Source organism: Phaethon aethereus, assembly GCF_964289735.1.
Source record: "Phaethon aethereus genome assembly, chromosome: 11".
Classification (NCBI taxonomy): domain Eukaryota; kingdom Metazoa; phylum Chordata; class Aves; order Phaethontiformes; family Phaethontidae; genus Phaethon; species Phaethon aethereus.
The window spans coordinates 8,411,070-8,432,026 of record NC_138587.1 but is presented as its reverse complement, the minus strand read 5'-3'; the positions used below and the strand labels follow the sequence as shown (position 1 = coordinate 8,432,026).

Here is a 20,957-nt window from a genome sequence, read left to right as displayed (position 1 = left end):
CAGACAGCTCACAGCAGCTCAGCTTTGGGATTACCTTTCGAAGGCAATTAGACCTTCAGAAAGCTTTTTTTGATAGTATCTAAGTACAAACCGATCACGGCTCCCTATTTTCCACAGTGTCACCAGTGATGGGGAAGGTGACACGGAGTTTGCGTGCCCATTTAGATCCTGATCTACTGGGTATTCAGAGTGCCAGACCCCTGCCCGTTTCATAGCCTTAATGAGAAGTTCAGCACCTAAATCCACCTCGGCTCTGAGACACTAAACCTTTTGCAGAGCCATGCAAGCCCTGCACACCCCTCGCAGGGACGGCCACAGCCGGTGCTCCCAACGGCTGGCAGCCCCAACTCTTCATCGGTCGCAGGCAAAGATACGCTGCCAGCACGAGCGAGAACCAGGACGCAGCGAAGCCGCGTCAGAGCATTTCATGTGGCTTTAAAAAGCCCAGTTTGATATTGCAGGATGGGTGTTTCTACCCCTTTATTTTTTCCCCCAAGCAAGATGCCGGCTGGCTGAGCGCATCCAGCATCAGGGGCCTGGGCTGAGGGACTACCCCGCACGCATGCTGGAAACGCACTGCCTCTTCTTAGTCTTATCGTTAGCATACAAATATCCCTTAATTGCCTTGTCACAAGAGATTACCTCAGGCCATAAATCACCTCATCCTCCTATTAACTCGGGTTTCTTTCTCCACTTGCATAAAATTAACTCCGATCATGCGGTGGAACATCGGGAATTTTAAAACACTTACTTTTATCAATTAACATTAGTGTATTTTAATGCAATCGACAGACTGTTACGTTATTATGTTTACAATTATTAGCTGTAAAAAATTGCTTTCAGGAGCAGTCACTTTAAATAAGGTGCAAATCGGATATGACAAGACCATCTAATGGCCTAGAGACTCTTTTATTTTCAGTCTAGTTTCCCGAACAAAATGGCGGCTTCAGTCCTGCAGCTAATAAAGGTAATAACATTGATTTAATTTCCAATATGGGAGCAGTACTGCGCATTTCACAGGGCTACGCAGGGCTGCCTGGGCACTCCCAGCCATACCTTGGGTAAAGGACCCAAGACCTCAGTAACTGAACCTCCACGGTGAAGGCACGCTTAGCCCTTTGCATGGGTAACGGCAAATACTCCTATCCTATGATTTCAAAGGTAAGCACTAAAAAACCCATACAAGTCTGAAAACAATCATAGAACATCCGTGGGTTTATTGTCTTTTTTGTATAGTTGACGTTAAACAAGCGTACGCTGTCCCAGTCCTAACATTTACATGTGCGCCTGTAGTGATGTTAATGGTTTATCTTTCAGGGAACTTGCATAAAGTGAGAACTGGTGTTTTGTACCTTAATTTGGAAGACAGACCGCAAGAGAACACGATGTTTTACAAGTTAGCAGTTCATTTAGTCTGGGATTTTCAATAATTCTGCTGATTAGCGCACTAATGAGGTAGAAAGAAAAGCGCGGTTCAGAGATAAAAATGTGATGCAGCAGATTCAAGGTGATGACAAAGACATTATTTTCAGGAAAACAAGGATTCAAGGTATGCTTTCAGCAAACAAGATGCTTAATAACTCCAAGCACGTTCACATTTCCAGCAGCCTCTGCTCGATGCAACAGTGTCTGACTTTTCAATTAAGCAAAATCAAGTGATGAGCTTGTTAAGAAACAAAAGGTAGTGAAAAGCATTTTTAATGAACAGCTCTGATTGTTCTTGAGGATTTTCCAGGAATCTGATAATAAAATTAATTTCAGATTTCTCAAAACTAAGGAAGATTTTCCTTGGGATGTGACATAGTTGAATAATAACAATATTGAAAACATTAATAAATAGTAGATTTTCTTTAATATTATATACTAATGCCTTTCCTAGCAGAAACTTAAAATATACAAGGAATTTGCTTTCAGATACACACTAAAAGCAAGTTGCCATGTTTTCAGCTGGTACAAATCAGTGCTGCTCCACTGCTATCCATGAAGCTACACTGTTTTACGCCACTTGAGGATCTGGCCCAAAACTTTTACCCTTGAAAAATTCAAGAGGACAGAAGTCATGGCAAAACCAGATTCTAACCAATTTGATGGAGGAAGAATATCAAAGGGTGCAAAAGGGTATACAACACGTCTCACCTGTCCCCAATCTCCTGCTTTCCACTTCGGACATCTGCCCCCTCTGCATTTCTTTTGCACATTGGGCTTAGCAAGGTGCTTGCAATAATCTTCTTCTACATGCCTCCCTTCCTTTGACAAACAGTACACATTGCGGTGCTTTTGGCCCCTTCCACAGGAGACAGAACACTGTAAATATAAAGTAACAACAGATCAGCTTTCACGCAGGGCCATCTACACAGTTCTACATGGGCCATGGCTACACAGGGCATTTTCTTTTAACTGGACCAAAAAGCACATCCCCCGGTCCCCGGCAGCCTGCACAAAGCTTGAGGGGGATGCGAAAGGGCAGAATTTAACTGCTGGAAATGCTCCCATTTGCACTTAATATGGCATTATATTCTCGGTCAAAGCTCCCCAAAATGCCAACATCAAATTAGAGAAAGCGGCTGACATTCAGCAGGGGTAACAGGCTGGATTCCTAGCATTGCTCCAGTGGTTTCAAAGGAGCAGAGTCATCTTACAGGGATCAAGGCAGGAGCCCTCAGTATCTACTTAGAAGAACTTGAAAGGAATCATTTCCATTTACCTTGGTACAAAGGAAGGTCAAATGTTGGTAAATCAGGAGAGTAAAGTGCGATATACACCTTCACAGAGGGAAATAACTGCACAAAGGACAAGGCAAAAGAGAAAAATGCAGGTTTCCCATGTCCTCGGTATTAAAGCTCACGTTTGTTTGACCAGTGTAGGTTGATTTACCTTTTTTTTTTTTCACTAAACAGACTGAAACGAGGACATACTCATCCTTAAGATTTATGCATTTTGAAAACAACTCAGAAGGTGGCAAGAAGGCAGAGCCCAAAGAATCAAAGCAAAAAGCAAATCAGCAGGTACGTTAGCTGTAAGCTTTGTAGCGAAGCAACTAATTTCAACCTCCCTCTGCAGGTTCACTGAACTTTTTCAAATGTGACCACTTCTGGCATGCAAACCCCAAGCAACTTCACTTTGATTTCAGATTAGTCTCCTCCAAAAGATTTAGGAATCAAAGGGGTCTGGAATCACGACAAGAATTTAATATGACAGTTTCGTGTAGAACAAGCCTCTTACTCAGCATGATGCACCCAGAGACTCAGCTTCAATTTCTTCATTACATGTTAATGCAAGCCATTGCACGCTATGTCATAAGCAACCTGGTTTAATCCTTGAGCGCAAACACACTGCTTCAACCATCTCTCAGTAGAAAATGTTCTGCTTTCTTTTCATAGCGGAGCAAACATGCAGAGATGAGGCATCTTCGTTTTGGAGCCATTCCATCAGTATATTTCCTAAGAAATAAATTCCAGCCCAAGATCTTCCCAGCCTGTGAATACATTTGAAACCTAAAAACCTACAATTTATACTCGTAGCAGCTCTGGAACATCCATTAGAATAGAAATTGGCATATGCATTGACAGCTGTGATTATTTTAAATTACAGCACTACTTCCAACTCATTCAGCCCCTATTGTGTTAAGAGGTACACAAAGAACCAACGAGAGAGCAGTAGCCCGCTCTGAAGTGGAAAAGTTTTTGGAGAGAAATGGATGTAACTCGTAAGATCAGACATTGCTGCCTAAAAGCTTGTATAGGCGAAGTCCTGAAGAGGGCTCTTTTCCTGCTACAAGACCACTGCAGATCAACAGAAGGTAGCTGAGGTCCCTTGCGAACAATAGGGTTTAAGGGCCACTAATGATGCTCCTCCAGGAGAGGTGGGAAGGCAAGGTGAGCCTGCGGCAGGGATGGCCGCCTCCCAGTTTTCCTGAGCCCAGCTCCAGTTACAAGACAGGCCAAAACCCCCACACAGCAACATTCAGCCACTGAGACACACAGGAAGTGCCGTCCCTTGTTCTAAAAGAAGACTTTCAAGAGTTACCCACGTTCATAAACTTCACTTTTTTTCTTTAGTATCAACTGACAAAAGATTGAGTTAATGTCATCCTATTTTTATAAGCCTTCAAATTTCATCAGAAGTTCATTTTTTCATTCTTTCTACATCTCTCCCTAGGCAATGAATGTCAGCAGCAAGAAGGAAATGTCAAATTGTACCAAACCCAGCTGTAAACTTCTGATACTTTCATCCATTTACTGTCTTTGGATTAAAGGCCAGCACTGATACTTTAGCAAAACTTCAAGTGCTCCTCCGTAAGCGCTCTCCGTGCAGGTTGGTGCCACTAAACAGTAAGTTCACATACTTGATCAGGACCCTTTCTTGCCCCACACCCCAAGCTGGTACAGCCAAGTTCATCTTTTCTCTAATTTAGAAAACATACTGGATCCACTACTTATTCTAAAGGAAGAATAACCGCATTATACAACAATGCGAGGACATTTCCGGGGAGCTGAAGTTGGTTGATAAATAGTTGATCTCACAATTAATATGGCGCTAGTAATTTCCAAAATTGTTATCACCCTTCTACAAATTGTTTGACTTTGGTGTGGAGCCTGATTCTGACATTTATCTCACCATCCCACCGTCAAACAACAAGACTGCACGCATACCTTGGTGTACTCAGAGGTTGAGGCATAATTTGCCTAATTTTCTTGTTACTTAAATGTAATTCCCAGGACGCTGGAATTAATAATTTCTATGTCTGTCTTTAATATAAATCAAAGTTAGGCATCTGTGCATTTTTAGATCTAAACCACTCATTTGCTTTCATGCACATGTGAGTTATGATCTCATTTGCACTGACAGAAAAGAGAGGTTGAATAATCTAATGTAACCAAGTATCAGAGACTGAACATTCCTTTGCAAAGAGTCTACTTCGTAACTGCCTCCTAATTCATCTCAGGTATCTCCAACTTTTATTTGGCACATAGGTTTTAAGCATATGTGAGCCACATGCAGAAAATAATTTAACAGTGGGTTTCATCTCAATGCCACATGACTTAGGGAAGCAATACACCTAGCTGCTGCCATCAGCCTCACCCTTTATTTTGGACCCTGGAGAAACTTTGCATTTCATTAGCAGGACTCTTCATCGTTGCAAACGTTGCCACCCACTTATGGTATCTACCAATAACAACGCCATGGTGAGGTAAGCTTTGGCCTTGCCTTCTTTAAAACATTTGAAAAGCACAGAGAAAACCATTCCTTTATTATTCCTCTTCCTTTTAATTGATTTCTTTCTCCCCACCTCACGTAGAAAATACCTCAAAGTACTGGGGATGGATGGGTGGCACTCTGTGGAATAGCAGCCTCATCCAAGGCTCTTTGAAGTCAACAGAAAGACTTCTACTGCTTTTAATCACCTCTGGATTCAGCCCTGAAGGTGTACCCAAGGTATGGTATTGGCTTTTTTCACCCACCCGCTTCCTGGAGTCAAGAATCACATGCACCATGGCCAACCCACCTCTGCCTCCCCCCAAGTGCTTAAAAACATCTCTGAAATGCTGTTTCCAGCCTGTGGTAGAGGCACGGCAACAAATAGCACCCCTGGGTGAACCTGGGAGGATAGCCAGCCATGGAGGATGGTGTGAAAACAACACATTGTGTTGTTTCTTAAAAAAAAAAACCAAAACACCAAGATGAGTGTGGCACATAAAACAGTAGAGAAGTACTATTTCAAAAATCAGCTGTAGCCGTTATGCTAAAGATTCTAGTAAACCTTCCTCTTGTTATTATCTTTATTATCTCCTAGAACTACCATAGTCACACCTGGTGCTTTACCTAGAGAATAAGAACAAAAGGACTTTCCCAATAGCATTAGGATCAAAGTATTTGAGCATAGATTTAAGGGTATTATGTTTATTGCATGATTAGTTTTGTTAACACGCCAAGAACTGGAGACTGGCATGCTGCTGATTTTTTCAACTAAATATACTTAAATTAAAGCAAGAAAAAAAGTTTAAATAAATACGACAAAAATATTTCCGTATCAACTGTTTCCACAAAGGTCAGAACACGATGCTAAATCTCTCCTGCAATGCATCGCCCTGCTCCAGGCACAGCGGCAAGCTTGTGTTTTTCTTTCCACAGAAATTTGTTTTTTGTTGCAGAGTTCAGGAATGACGAAGATCATTCTTTTTTACCAAGTATGTGCAAATTGCTTTAAATTAACCCTTGCTGCGTTTCCTACTCCGACATTCTGGAAGGTGAGGGTACATCTTGTTCATTAAGACCTCTCTAACATAGGGAAGGCTGCTACTTGATTCACTGGGCTGGTAGCAGGTAAAGAAAACAGAATATGTACCCCAAAAGCTCTTAAAAATTTGTACAAAATTTCTGGCTGTTTGGGCCCAGTTTCCGACCCTCCTGCAGGAGACCATGACCCGCTCTTCTGCACTGGGAGCTTGTGTCGTGGCCGTGCTGCTGCCCGGCTGAGGGCTGGGAGCGTGGTCGGTCTGGCACCAAAAGGGCTCAACAATCCTGGGCACAAATAAGCAAATCTTGGTGAAAAGAAAGAGGCAGCACAGAGCAGTCAAGAGCCATGGAGCGGCTCCGCTTCTCATTAACTTTCTGCACCGAACAGGCAGCTCAACACAGAGCAGAAAAGCAAACCACCAACGAGAACCTGGGAACATTCTCCCCCAAAACTGACAAGTTTCAGAAAATGCTGTCAGACCACTTCTCCAGCCCTCCCCGTGGATCAGCCGACGATTTGGGAGGTATTTGAGATAATGAATGCAAGCTGCAGTGATCACCAAATGAATTCCTAAAGATAGGTATGCTCCGATAGCTCACCAAGGGCAGGGCTGGGGCTGGGAAGAATTAGACTAAAAACGGCTTTATCAGATTCTGCCAGGAGCAACTTCTTGGAGGAAATTAAAATCAATCCTTGTAGATTTAGATTTCCACACATTAAGGATTATATGGAAAGTAAGCGCTCATAAGTAAGCCCTCGTTCATCCTTTCCAACAATCTGAGCTGAAACATGTGCTGGATGAAATAAAGCAGAAAAACAACGGAGCCCTACAACGCTTTACACCGCCTTTCCGTGAGGGGCTGTGCTCCTGGATGTCGGCGAGCTTCTCCAGCTGCACGCAGAGCCAACCACGCACCCTCATAGTTACATTTCAGCATTTCCTATTTGTATACATCAGCTCTTACTATAACCTACACTGCTGCGATCAGATGCTGAAATCACAGCCCTGTGACTCCTGTACCTCTGAAGTCTCTCGAGCACAAAAAGACATCAGAAGACACACCACCAAGGAAAGTCCGGGTTGTTCCTCACCAGCTGAACCTTTTCTGGAAGTCTTAAAATGCCTGAGCCTTTGTGTGTTATCCAGCAACAGAGGCTCCGTGGCATCCAAACTCAGTTAATTAGCTTCACAACAGCGAGGTATTTTCGCAGGTAACTCCATTGGCTTCGGTGAGACAAGGCACCCTTAAAACAAGGGAGCAACTCCATGCTATGGTTTTTCCAGTGTCTGCAGCACTTTAGGAGATGTTTAGGAAATATTTGTTGCTGGCTACTTGTTCTTCCACCGATCTGCTTTAGCGCGGTCTCACGCCTGGCTCCGTCAGCACAGCGAGAAGTCCATGTCCGCGGGGAGGGAGCGCAGTACGCAGGGCAGGACTCGCCCAGCTGGGCTTTCCTTTCCTCAAAAACTGTAAAAGGGAGCTGCATCTTACCACGCACAGGTGCTGAGAGCACATGGTCATGGTGATTATAGCTGGTACAAGGCCAGAAAATACATCTGACTTTTGTACATTTAAAAGGGAAGAGTGGTCTCTACGTTCAAGGGAGGGGAACTAGATCAGAGACCTGAGCAAAAGAAACCAAAGCATTGCATTGCAGTTTGAAAGAGGCTTTAGAAATGCTTAATCCAAGCTGACTACCCAGACAAACGAGAGGACTGAAAAAAGAGACACGAACGTTTGCGTGTAGCCCAAGTACATTTGTGAGCATTGTCCAGAAACCCCTGTGGTCCCGAGGAGCCCTCCCAGAGCCGAAGGGTGGCCCTTGGCAGGCTGAGCCCCGGCATCCCCGAGGCGAGAGGGAACACCCATGCCAGCTCACCCCCGGCTCTGCGTGCCGCAGAGCAGAGACACGGAGTTCCCCAAGTGGTTATTTGCAGAAAGGAGAAATAAAACAATTCACTTAACCTTCACCTTCCTGCTGCCAAACCAAGCTGCAGAGACAGGCGAGTGACCTCGGATGATGTCTCATAATAGGTTAAAAAGGAAAAAAAGGGAAATTTCTTAAGGAAAAGGGTCCAACTTGATGCATTGCTGCAGCAGAGGGAAGATGCTAGCGTGTCTGGAGCCCATTCCTCCCGCAGCACAGACTGCCCCAGGGGAAAGGATGCCCTTGGGTGGAGGCTAACGCCTGCAAGATTTAAGGCCCTGAGCACTAAAGTGAACAAAATAATTTCCCTGAGCTGGGAAACCTCACAGATTATATGGGAGAAAAGCGGGTAACTGCAGCAGGAGAAGCCAGGCATCTCCTCTCCTATGGCATCCACCCTCTAAGTAGCACCTTCTCCCCCTCTTTCACCCACCCTGTTGTTACCTCCTGCACAAAGACTTCACCGGGTGCAGAAATCAGCAGGGCTCTGAACACACAAAGCTGCCTTAAAAGCTGTTTCCCTGCCCCGCTCCGCACTATTTAACTTCAACAACAAACAAGCAAAGGCTCCCAAAATAGCCACCGCAGGTCTCTCCAGGGAGGGAGGCGTTAGATGGCATTTCCTCAAATTAGGAGGAGATGTGTGAGCTACCCAAGGATGCCGGTATAATGGGATGTGGAAGGCACTGATGAAGCCTATTTTCCATGCTGTGGCACTTTCAAAAGTAGCAACTGAAGCAGCAAGCAGCCTAAGCTAACTGACACTTCATATTTTTAGTGAACAGTTGTATTATAATGCCATTTAGAAGTCCCATTCAACAACAGGATTCCTCCATGTCGGATGGAGTGAAACACAAAGTAAGGAGCTCTCCAGGGAACATCATCCCTATTTCACAGGTGTGCATCATGCCAGGGGTTTGTAGGAGCACTGGGCTGCTTCTTGCTCCCTGGTTTTATACAGAAAAGTCTTGGCTTAATGCACTAGGGATCAAATACTGTCAGCCTGCATACGGTCTTGGGCATCAGACAGATTTTCATCCATGCTGCTGGCTCACTCGCCTCCCCTGTGAGCTAGCAAAAATTAAAACATGAATAGACCATTAAGTGCCTTTGGAACAAGACTGACTACATCGTTTTTCCTTAATGACTGCACAACTCGGTCACCAGGATAGTTAGAAACACAGTAAATGTCTTTGTGCTTAGTGTCCCTCATCACCACACGTTCTTGTTTCTAACTGCTGCAACGCCTAGGATCTGAGCAACGGCAGTTATTGCAGTTTGGGGTACACGGTATGAACGTGGACTGTGGGCAAAAACGCACACAGACCTCCCAGTGCCCGGCTCAGGGATCTGCTTGAAGGTGCTGAACTTCACAGCTCATCCTTGAAAGCGTGGTACCGCTCTAACACGTCTCCTGTAGCCTAACACATATTTCAGTTACTGCACTCAAAGCCAGTGCTTTGGGAGACAAATGTTCCCAGCAATTGCCCTTCTATTTATTGCTTTATTTCTCCTGCGTGTGTGAGCGTGAGCACACGTGAGTGTGCAGGAGGCCTGCAGACTTCGCAAAGCCAGCAGCCATGGATGGGCCAACGATGACATGAAGACTGAAGCCAGTCATCGCTGAAGAGCAGTGCCACCACTTTTTGTTCAAGCTCAGGCCAGCTGTGCGTGGCCTAGAAAATGACCATCTCATTGAGAAAATGTGTGAGAGGGGAGGTATAAAAAGGCAACCAGAGAGGCGTACCAAATGCAACCAGGTAGCTACTGTATTTCTCAGTATTACGCTCCTGGCCATCAGCTCCTGTTTTCTGCAGGGTTTCATACTCTAGGCTGCCATATAACATGCCCCTGGGAGCTGCTGGCAGGGGCTGAGGAGAGACTTGCTCGTTTTGGGAGGAGAAAGGCAAGTGTTTTACATTAAGTTAGGACAGAAGCATGGGTTATATAACGATGGTAAGAAACATCAGTGAATAAGCGCTCTGACTGGGCAAGTGCATTGAGGAATTTGGGAAAAGATGCAGCATCTGGGGGCAAGATACAAGAAAATAATGTTCCTGAGTCCAACCACTGGTCCAGCTCCCATCTGTCCTGGCCACGGCAGGACGGCAGACGAGACTGGCCGTTCTCTGCAGCTCCTTACCCTGGCGCTTCCCCAGCATTCGGTCCTTGGATTAAGGGAGGTTAGAGGGGACACTCCTTTTACTTCTCCATCAGACTAAAAGACACTAGATTTAACCACCGGGTCAGATCACAATGGGTACAAAGACTGATGAGTGCCTGCAAGGGAGGAGTGTGGATTGAGACAGCTGAGCATTAAGTTGCAGGAAATCAGTCCCGCGAGAAGTTGATCCAGCAAAGCACTTAAGTGCCTGCTCAGTGTTAAGCACACAGTGCCGCAGGGTGGTCCCTCACCCGCAGTGTAGCAGACAGGCTTCGACAGTTGTTCTCCTGCTCATGGAGCATCAACACTAGCAAACAGGCGACAGCAGAACCGGTAGCAAAAATATACCTATATAGTTCTCCTTACTTAAGAAGAAACAGAAGTGGCAATGAAAGATGTCCGGTGATGATAGGCAAACAACAAAAATGGAAAGGAAAATAAAAAATTGAGATTTTAGAGTAGCAAGAGAGGAATAAAGTGATGTTCCTCTACTAGGCAGCTGGGTACCACTGGCTTTACCCACCTGTAAGCGGCTTGGAGCCACCAGCTGTGGCTCCGAGCCTTGGCAGGGATGGTGGGCACTGAGCTGAGGAAAGAGCCACAGGAGCATCACCATTGCTGCCCTGGAGAAGCAATGGGCTGAAATTCTACAAACAAAATCCCGACTGCATTTACCCTCTGGGACGAGCTCAGAGAAGGGCATGAGACAGTGAATAGGTGGATGGTAAGACGGCTGGCATGGCTCTGCCCATCCCAGCTATCACCCAGGGACGTGCAGTTTTGGAGGTTGGCTGAAGCTGGGCACTGGCGGTGGGATGCTCTGGATGAGTGACACGCAGCAGGGAGTACAAGGAAGGGCTGAAACGGGTCTGGTTTGCTTCTTTTAAACAAAAGCAAAGAGGTCTGCCCTGTCAAAGGCCTTTTTCTGACTGGGGAGCCAAAGCAGACAACTTCTTGCCTTTCATCAGCACACCAAACCGGCAGTCCCTGGAGTCAGTCAGTCTGACTGATCCTAGAGGGGAGGCTGCAGGAACCCAAGCGGGACAGCAGCCTTGGTGGGCCAGCCTAAGCGTACAGCAAACAGCTCTGAGATGGACACAGCTTCAGACAGATGGCTGGGGATATCCATAGGCTACCAAGTTCTCTGCATCAGCTTTATTCGATCTTCACTAAGGCATCTATTTCTACCTGTTTTTCTAAAGACATGCAAGCCACCCAGTGCATCCGCCTGCCTGGGTTATGGGTGCTGGGACTGCAGGTGCAGCCGCCTTCTGCTGCGGCAACATTTGTCCTTCCCTCACAGGCTCTCAGAGTAGGATTGTTTTTATTAGTTTTCTGATAATACGTGGCACAACAGAGAGAGAGAGACTTGCCGTCGCAGTCTCAGAGCCTGAACCAACATCATATGAATGAAGGACAGAAAAGGCACCGTCAATCATGGGGTGGCTGCAGAGTTCGGCATGCCTATCACTTCCTTTTCAAGGATGGCTTTGTTATTGCAAAAACACGTGTAAAGAATCATACAGCAGCTCAGTAATGCTGCTGTCACAGCAAATTCATTTTCTGCAGAAGAGAGGAAGAGAACAGCAGAGTTATATACACTTGCAACCAAATCTGCCCCTGGTTATCACTTCTGCCCTAGCAGGAGCTGACATCCTGCCTGCTAAGAATATTATCAGAACAACTACACGGAGAATATTACTGTTGAACAGCCTGCCTTCAGCCAGCTTCGTGGGGAGGGCATTTTATAAACAATGTGTGGGGCTTTGACAGAATTAAATACAACTAACCTGAACTTTGCATTGACACCAATTTTAAAATTCCTGAGCGCCAGCTCCCCGGCACAGATGTTGGCCCCGCAGTCCTCCCGCTTCCCCCCGAGTCCAGAGCCCCTTCGCCGCTACCTGCATCCCTGTGCCCGGCCGAAGAGCCCTGCAAGGCCCTCAACACCAGCAGCCTCCAGTCTGGCTGAGGGCATACGGCATCGTGGTCCTAACCCAAACCTGAATTCACATCGACAATAACGGAGTTCGGAGCTTAGCCAGATAATATTCTAATTATTTTAGTCTAAGCTTCCAGTTCTTCATTGTTAGATCAAAAGGTCTTCAAAGACTAAGGTACCAGCATTTCTGCCCATTTGATAAGGAGCTGGGAAGCACACACTGCTGCTTTGCAGGCACTAAAAGCTACACAACCATTGCATTAGCAGCTAGAACTTTTGATACACAAGAGTAATGAGTATTTGGAAAAGCCGATTACTTTTAAAATAATAATACTTCTGGGGGGAGGAAAAAAAAAAACCCAACCCCAAAACAAATCCAGAAACCCACCCACCCATTTTCCACAGGTCGAAGTCAAATGATTACTGTCCCAGTGCAGCGAAGCCCAAATGACTCACCCGACTGAACCAGGACATGGTGCTGTGAGATATAATTGTTTTACCTTATCTGTGCTCGTTTCCTAACTTGGAAAGAATGAGAAGCCCGTGACAAGTGAATTCATTATTCATAAGTTGTATCAGGATACAGCTAGATATTATGGTAAACTCTACAGCACCAAAATTTCACAGAGATTATCGCAAGGAGCAGATCTACTCCAAGAGAAGTGGGTTCAGCCTCGAGTTCTAGGTGAAGCAATGGGTAACACTCTCTGTGAGCATCTCCCTCGTTCTGGAGAATATGGTGAGATTTCCTCTCGGTATTCGAGAGCGGGTATGGAGATCTGCATTCATGCCATAAGGCATTCAGAGGAGGAAAACCACTCTCTGTATCCTGGTGACAGTCTCTGCATGTTTTCTAAAGCATCATTTTAATAAAAGGGTCAGGCCTATCATATGGTGTACAATTCTGCAGTGTTTAAATACATGTTCTTAAATAAGCAAGGAAATAAAAGTGTCATCTCCTCTTAGTCCTCTTTGAACATATATTATAATGACAAGGCGTCTCACCAGTGTCCTGTTATAAAATTACCATTTACATACAGAACCTGTTTATTCATTTGATCATCTCTTTAAAACCTGGATTTAACCAGCCAGATAAAATCACTTGTTTACAGTGTAAAATCCCAGTGGAATTGCCTGAGGACTGAGTGTTGAACTCTTCAGACTCTCTCTGCTTTAATTTGTATGTATTTTATGCTACTAATTTCACTCAAACTTGAGTGAAGCTAAGCCAATCAGATGCTTGCGAGAAATTAGTTATCCAAACTTCGTAATTCATACATTTGTAACTGTGTTTGTTTAATTATCAAGAATGACAGTTTCTGATGGAGAACAAAGCAAGTAAAAGCGAGTCAAAAGATGGAACACTGCAGTACCATTTCAGAAAATTTAGTAAGTTACCAAAACTAAGTATATGATCTTAATTTAGCAAAAGACTCAAGAAATCATTATACAAATTCATTTATGATTACATTCTACTTGTCTTTAATTTTCACTGTTCAACATTAACATTAAACATCGTAAATGTATGCAATATTTATATAAAATTAAATAACAATATTGGAAAAATAAATACACTTTTACATAAATACATAAATCCATACTGCTGAAAAGTTTCAGCTAATACTATACTCTTGTTTCAAAAGTGACCAAAAAAATATGGTAGTGACACTCCATCCCAACAGATGAAGTACGTACAGCTACAGAATGATGTTTGCAATCGATGACAGAACTAAAGCAAATCCAGGTGATACCACGCTAAATAAAAAAAAATTTGGACATTACTACCTACAGTAGTAGCACGAGGTAGACATATACGGGGAGTATTTTGCAGGAGGGACACGAAGCCCTTTTCACCCCACAGATATAAATTAGTCTTCAAACAGCGCTGGGGTCCCCTACGTCAGAGCCAAATGACACCTCGGTAGCAAGACCTGAAAAATCAAGTCACTTTGTGGCAGCGGCTGGGGCTCAGCCCTGCAGCCCCTTCCCCTGCCGGAGGAGATGCCGCGGGCAGGAGAGGATGCCCCTGCGCTCTGCCTGTTTGCCCGACGTCCCACCCGCTCCCCCGAGACCGAGCAAGGGACAAGCCACCAAGGTTAATACGACTTAGGAGAGTCACAGGGAATTTTTCCGGGTGAAAAAAAAACGACCCAAAACCCAAAATACAGGACTGCACACCCTGCATTTCTACCACGGAGGAGCTGCCGCAGCCCCGGAGCCTGTGAAGAGGCTGAACGCCGAGTGACACCAAAATGCAACACAACTCTGTCCACACCTTTGGTTCTTGCAAATGGTCCAGCACCGGTAGCAAAGGTTGGCAGCACCTCCCAGCCGGTAACTCTGCGGGGCAGCCACCGCATGGGTCGCTAGCTCTGCTTAGCTCACCTCCCTCATTTTTAGCACCAACCGTATCAGCGTACAAGTGATACATTAGCACCTCGAATGAAATATTTCGCATCACTGTCCCTTGCACTGGTGAAGCACCGTATAAACACCAGTTCAGCAGTTTTATGGCTATTGCATAACTCACTGAGGTATGATAAAAATACTGAGGAGCGTTACTGAAGGCATCCATGATACTGACAGCACCCACAGAAACGACCGTGCGGTTACGTTTTAGCAAGATGACTTTTCAAACCACGACAATTAAGGACATCCAAAATATTACAAACAGGCTGCCTTTTTTTTTTTTTTCCCCTACATAAAGTGCTTTTGAGTCAAATTAGTATTTTTTAAAACCTTCTTCAAATGGTTTTATAACAAAATAGGTCGACATTTGTTTGAAGGCCACTCCAAAACCGGCAGGTCCGTGGTTTCCAGCGCGCCAGAAGCGCCCGGGCAGCACCCGCCTTGGCACACCGGGGCTCCGCGCCCAGCAGAAGGTGCTGCTCTGGGCAGGGACAATTTCAAAGCTGTGGGACCCAAAAATATCATCCCAGCCCCCCGGTTCAGGGCTGCTCTGTCCTCCCAAGAGCATCTCTACAGCAGACTCCTCCAGCGGCCAAGGAGCAGTGCAAGACACCTCTGCTCCAAACACTATTTTGTTAGAAAGCTCCCAGGGTTTTAAGCTTTCCACCACCTGCTGATCCCTTGCGAACTTAATGACATCTAGAGCAGCAGCTGGAGATCAGGCCAGACAATAACTCTCCAGAACCAGAGATATGCACGAGAATAGCTTACAGGTGCCTTCGCATGGTACGTCACACTCATGTTATGTACACACGGGAAGAGAAATAGAGCACGCGTGTGAACTCACACGTGTTTCTATATAGCTGTGTGTGGGGGCAGGTAGGGACACGCACACACATCTATACACACTTGTACACGCTTGGGAGTTGATGCAATTTCGTACATTTTCCCCTGTCATCTTGCTTTTGGCAGAGAACACACGACTGGTAAACCGGTAGGTGCACAGTGCAGTATTCCCATTAAATATCAGAACAATTTAACTTCAGTGGAAATGTACTGCTTAAATGCCAGCTTTAAATCCATATGCAAAGAACTCAGTTAGAACCAAGACTCGTAATGCAGAGCACTCGCTTGTAATAAGGTGGCTACTTAGCAGAAAGTGCCTTTTAAATTAGAGGACTTGAGGTCCCCTAATGTAAGCCCTTCCTGAACAGGTGTTACTCTGAATATATTGTCAATAATCCTCTTTAAGTGCAGTTTTAAGACACGAAGCATTAGCACCTTGGTTTGAAGCAAATTAAATCTGTTGTTACGGGATATCCACAAAACGGTTCACAAAGAGAAAGAGTTTATGGTCGTACCGAGCTCCAAGGACCAGCGCTCCAGGCAGCATCTCTAGGACAGTCCTGCACATTGCACTGCTCTCTGTCCGGTGGCTTGTCAAGAATTTCGCAGCTCAGATCCGTAAACCTTTCTCCATTAGGGCGCTGGCACACCACCAGCCGCGTTCTTGTCCCTGCCCCGCATGGCTTCGTGCACTGGAAGTCAGCAGAGGACAGAGCAATCACTGTCTGGGCAGCCAAAATACTGCTGACCAGTCACTCGAAGCACCAGCATCCCTCGCGACCTGACTGTTGTTTCTGTTCCCAACCGACCCACTCAGGCCAGATCCCCCCAAACTCCGTATAAGCCTCAGATGGGGCATCGGCTGCTTCAGCTTCTCTCTTCCTAAAGCTGTCCATGCTGCCTCACAATGATACTGCCAGATCCAACGCAATACTGGAGGTTAACATCTCTGATTGCTCATCTCAGATGAATTTTCAGAGGGGAGCAGTGGTTCTTTTTTTTTTTTTTTTTACAAAATAAGGCCTTCAGTTAAACGAGACTTCTCTTGCGGGGGGGAATTTCAATTTTTGTAGAATTGGCTTTTGCCTGGGAAGAAAATTCTCCCATGACAAATGGAAAGAAAACACCACCAAGCAGTTGCTAGGTTCACTCATTTATCAGAGGCTGCCTTTCACGCTCCAATTTTTCTAATAAATGTCACCGCAATATCCCCCTCTTCTCCCATTTTTCAGCCACTAATGAATATCTTCCCCTGCGCAGGGAGCCCAGGGATGAATGGTGCACTCACCTCTCCCCAGTTGCCATAAGCCCACTGAGGACAGGGGCCAGATTCGCACGATCTCTGCTCCATGGGTTTGCTTTTCTCATCGCAGTTATTTGCGGTGTATCCGTTTTCATCCTGGCACACCACGACCCGCCGCTGGAACCCCCCCGCACACGTGCTAGAGCACTGGAAGATACAATTGCCCATGGCTTCGTTGAGTCCAGGAATAATTCTGCATTCCCAGCTCCTTCCCAGTGCCTTGCACCGTGGGAATGCACTGCTAGAAATTTAATACAGTTAACAGGCATTATTAACTTTAAACTCCAGCTATTACTAATAGCAGTGCAATGACTTAGGTGCTGACTAAGCAAAGAAAATAAACACGAGCCTAGTTTTAAGCAGGTGAGTAATCCCCACTGCCTATAATGCAGTGTTTGACACCCCATTTGTGCTTAATTCCCTTTAGTGACTTCTGTGCTAAAGCGCTGCAAACTGGGTGGGGTGAGAGGATCTGGCATTAAGGCTCTGCTGTGCTTTGGCAACAGCTCTGCACAGCTGTAAATGTCCCGGGAGACGGCCAAGAAGCAGAGGTTGGCCTTTGCCTCATGGAAAATGACGCTGTCAGCTTTCTGCCTAGAGAGCCTTGGAGATAGGAGGTGTGAGAGGCTGAGGAGCGATGCCTGCACCCTACTGCAACACTTGCTCGTGCCAGCAGAGAGCAGAAAGCGGGGAGAAGGGTCCCTCCTTTCCCTGCATGGCGACGTCAAGAAAAGCCTGGATTACACCAGGAAAAGACACGCACAAAAAAAAAAAAAAAAAAAAAAAAAAGACATAAACAGCAAGAAGAAAATCAGGGCACTTACTGCACCCCAGGGGCCAATCCTCCACTGATTGCCTCCCGGTATATGTGCACGGTTTCGGTTCGGGCTGCCTCCGGGGTGCAGTTTCAGGCGATGATCCGGATAGAGGAAAGGGTGGATGGGCCTGCCGTAGTCATGGCTGTTCGGATGACATGGAGACATGGAGCAGTCTTGCTCGGTGGCAGGGAGGTCATCCGGATCGCACTCACCCCTATCCACCAGCTGGTCACTGTAATTGATGCAGATCACTTGTCGCGTTGCCTTACCTTGACCACAAGTCACCGAGCACTGCGTTACAGTGGGGAAAGGAGACACAGTCACATTTCCGGCTTTGAAAATCAGGCAGACAGCTATTGCTAATAAAGAAGAGAATAAAACCTTAATCCCCCCAGTTACAAAAGGGCAAGCGTGACAGATTAATGAAACCCGTTTCCAGCAATGAGGTCCATGAGGTTCTCCTGCAAGAGACAGCGTGATGCTTACAGAGCTCCACTCCAAGGCCTTCCACTGTCCGCATGGCGTCACAGTGCACATTTCCGTGGCTGACGGCTTCGGGAGGTGGAAACAAGCTGACTCGTCAGCCACCGAGCCCTGGTCATCTCGACAGCTGACGTATCTCATCCGGGTACCCTTCCCGCACGTTGCGGAGCACTAGGGAAGAGCAACAAGCACTCCACTAGAAAGTTTCCTGATATATTACAAGGGCTTTGGAACGAAAAGTTGGTCAAATACACTTAAAAATATCACATTGTCTACTGCAAAATAATCCTGAAATGCTCTTACCGGTGTCCAGGATCCAAATCTCCACTGTGTCCTGTGAATGCCTGATATTGATCTCTTGGCTTCGGGACTATTTGGATGGGGAGGACACGCTGCTATTTCACAGTCCTGTACATGAAATACATGAAGGAAAAGAGGGAAATAAGGAATTTGCAGATGTTTCACAGTTAAACCACCTCCTCTTCAATGTAATTATCAACCACACACAATGTCTTCAAAATCCGTGACCTGCATGCTTGTGTGTTGGCAGGATTTCTCCTTGCATCCTCTTGGTGAATCAGCAAAATTTGGTATGAGTACCCCGAGGTCTTCATATGCAGAACCTCGGTGGACTTTTGACTTATTAGGAACTCCACAATAGGGATCCCTATAACCATGTGCCATCTCCATGCATTAAAACCAGATGTTTTTGAGGCAAAAGATGAAAGTTCATCAAGAGACTTCTGGTATGAACCCACATCTGCAAAGCAGCAACTTTATCTCCCTTCAAAGCTCCACTCCTTCAGCGCGAGACCTGCAGCCCACTTAATAAAGGTTACGCTGCTGAGCTGATTGTAGCCCTTTGATTCCCTGCAGCCCACCAGCCCACCTATATCTATGTGCTGATCTTCACCAGACACTAAACATGCATGGTTTTGGGGGCAGGCATGTCATTCTGCTCAGCTTTGGTACGGTGCCCAACAGGAGGGTTTTGGTCCCGGTCTGGACCTCCTGGGAGGTCTGGCAACAGAAATGATGAATAGTGACTTTACTACATGAGCCTATGAGTAGCAATTGCCAAAAAGGAAATTAATACTGATCGTCACTGCAAGGGAGAGAGCGGCTCTTGACAAATGGCATAAATGATTTCCGCATTGCTGTGATTTTTACTTACACTGGAGATGTGCATGCCAAGCGATGGCTGATGACAAGTGAGTTTGTTACCCCTCGACTATAGCGCAATTGGTCTCCATACATGGGAAAAACAGCCCTTTCCTAGATGTTGTGGCCTTAGTTAAACTCTGAAGTCATGCAGGACTGAAGCTGGGCAGGGCATCAGCACTACGACTTCCCTAGATGATAGATAGATGGTAATGTTCTGCTTTATTCAGCTCCTGCAGACACCATGGGCACATCCTCTCCTTGAAATGGGAATTTACACGTTTGCTTCCAAGCACCAGCAAATGCAGCATGGAAAGCCTTTTCAGCAAATTTGCAAATGGTGTGCAACATTTCTCAACTTATCCGGCCGGGAGGGTACGCATCTGGAATTGTAGTTGGCACATACACTATGTCATCACATGCAGCAGAAAACAAATGATGGCCCCTAGCTGTCAGTCATACCACACAGCAATGGTCCCACAGCTGAGCAAGCTCAGACTGCAGCCATGCATCCCAGACCTTGTGCAAGCCAAAGGAGGTGTCTGCTGTATGGAGACCCCAGCCTCTGAGGCTAGTAAATACTCTTCCATCTTATCCTTCTGGTCGTCTTCCCATATTCATCTACTGCTGCTTCTTTAGCTTATGAGCTCTTGGAGACCAACCTTTGCTCTGAATCTGGATAGCCCCTCGCACATCCCATCCTATGACCAGAGCTCCATGGTTATAAACCCTAAGCAAAGGTAATCTTTACCCCATGAAGTCTTGACGCCCTCATAACAAGTTGTCCGTTGCCTTTTTGGCAATCCAGTGCTTTGGAGCATAAGGTTAACCACGTGGAGAGGGTCTGGATGGGAACTCCCCAAATACAGCTTCTCTGTCCCACCACCACCATAACAGGGTGCTATGCTGCACCTCTCCAACAGCCACATAGCTGACCAAGACACTGCTCTGCATGGGCTGACGTCCAGGACGAGCCTTTGCTGCAGCAAGACAACCCCTGAAGCTGCAGCTTGGAGACCTCCGTACACACGCTGGCAAAATAGACAGGACAGCGGCATTTACCTGTGTGTCCGTTGGCCTGGTCGCAGCATTACACTCATTATCATCCACCACTGACACGTAGGTGCCCACGACACACTTCACCGCTCTCATCTGGTAGCCTTGGCCACAGGTCATGGTGCACTGGGAGAGGACAGACCGGAGAAAGAAGCGCTAGGTCTGAGTAACTGCTTCAGTTAAAGCATTAATCAGCCCAGCCTGAGCAGCAAAAATAAAGCCCAGCTTCCCTTCTGGTTACTCTCATCCATTTCAGCTTTAAATTAGGTCGAAGCTTTAATTCACTGTGCCCACCAGAGCCTCACACGCTTCACTTGCTTTCTCGGGAATGAAGGTGCGAGCATTTAAAAGATTTACTTTGCCATATACAGGAAACCATAGTCTGGCCCATAACTGGAAAACATTAAACGCAACAACAGCTATTCAATGGGAGCTGCTTTTCTATGAAAATTAGGCCATGTATTTACATGCCTAAATATGGATTTAGGAGTGTAACCTTGGAAACCCTTTTTTTGCAAATCACGGCCAATTTAGTATGACACGGATTAAATATAGCACAAAGGGCAGGTACTGTTATTGCTGCCCATCCGCTGAACCCAAGCGAACAG

The 20,957-nt window shown here is 46.0% G+C and overlaps 1 protein-coding gene across 1 annotated transcript in view; it reads right to left on the bottom strand.

Moving 5' to 3' along the window:
• ADAMTS9 (ADAM metallopeptidase with thrombospondin type 1 motif 9) overlaps positions 1-20,957 on the bottom strand; it is a gene marked incomplete at its 5' end in the record, with an annotated part of 82,152 nt that overhangs the window by 20,604 nt on the left and 40,591 nt on the right. Inside the window, 7 exons of the mRNA XM_082004577.1 lie at positions 2,137-2,304; positions 16,044-16,220; positions 16,817-16,978; positions 17,656-17,940; positions 18,136-18,303; positions 18,436-18,540; positions 20,356-20,475. Coding sequence (XP_081860703.1) covers positions 2,137-2,304; positions 16,044-16,220; positions 16,817-16,978; positions 17,656-17,940; positions 18,136-18,303; positions 18,436-18,540; positions 20,356-20,475 — 1,185 coding nt within the window. The remainder of the gene's footprint in view (positions 1-2,136; positions 2,305-16,043; positions 16,221-16,816; positions 16,979-17,655; positions 17,941-18,135; positions 18,304-18,435; positions 18,541-20,355; positions 20,476-20,957) is intronic.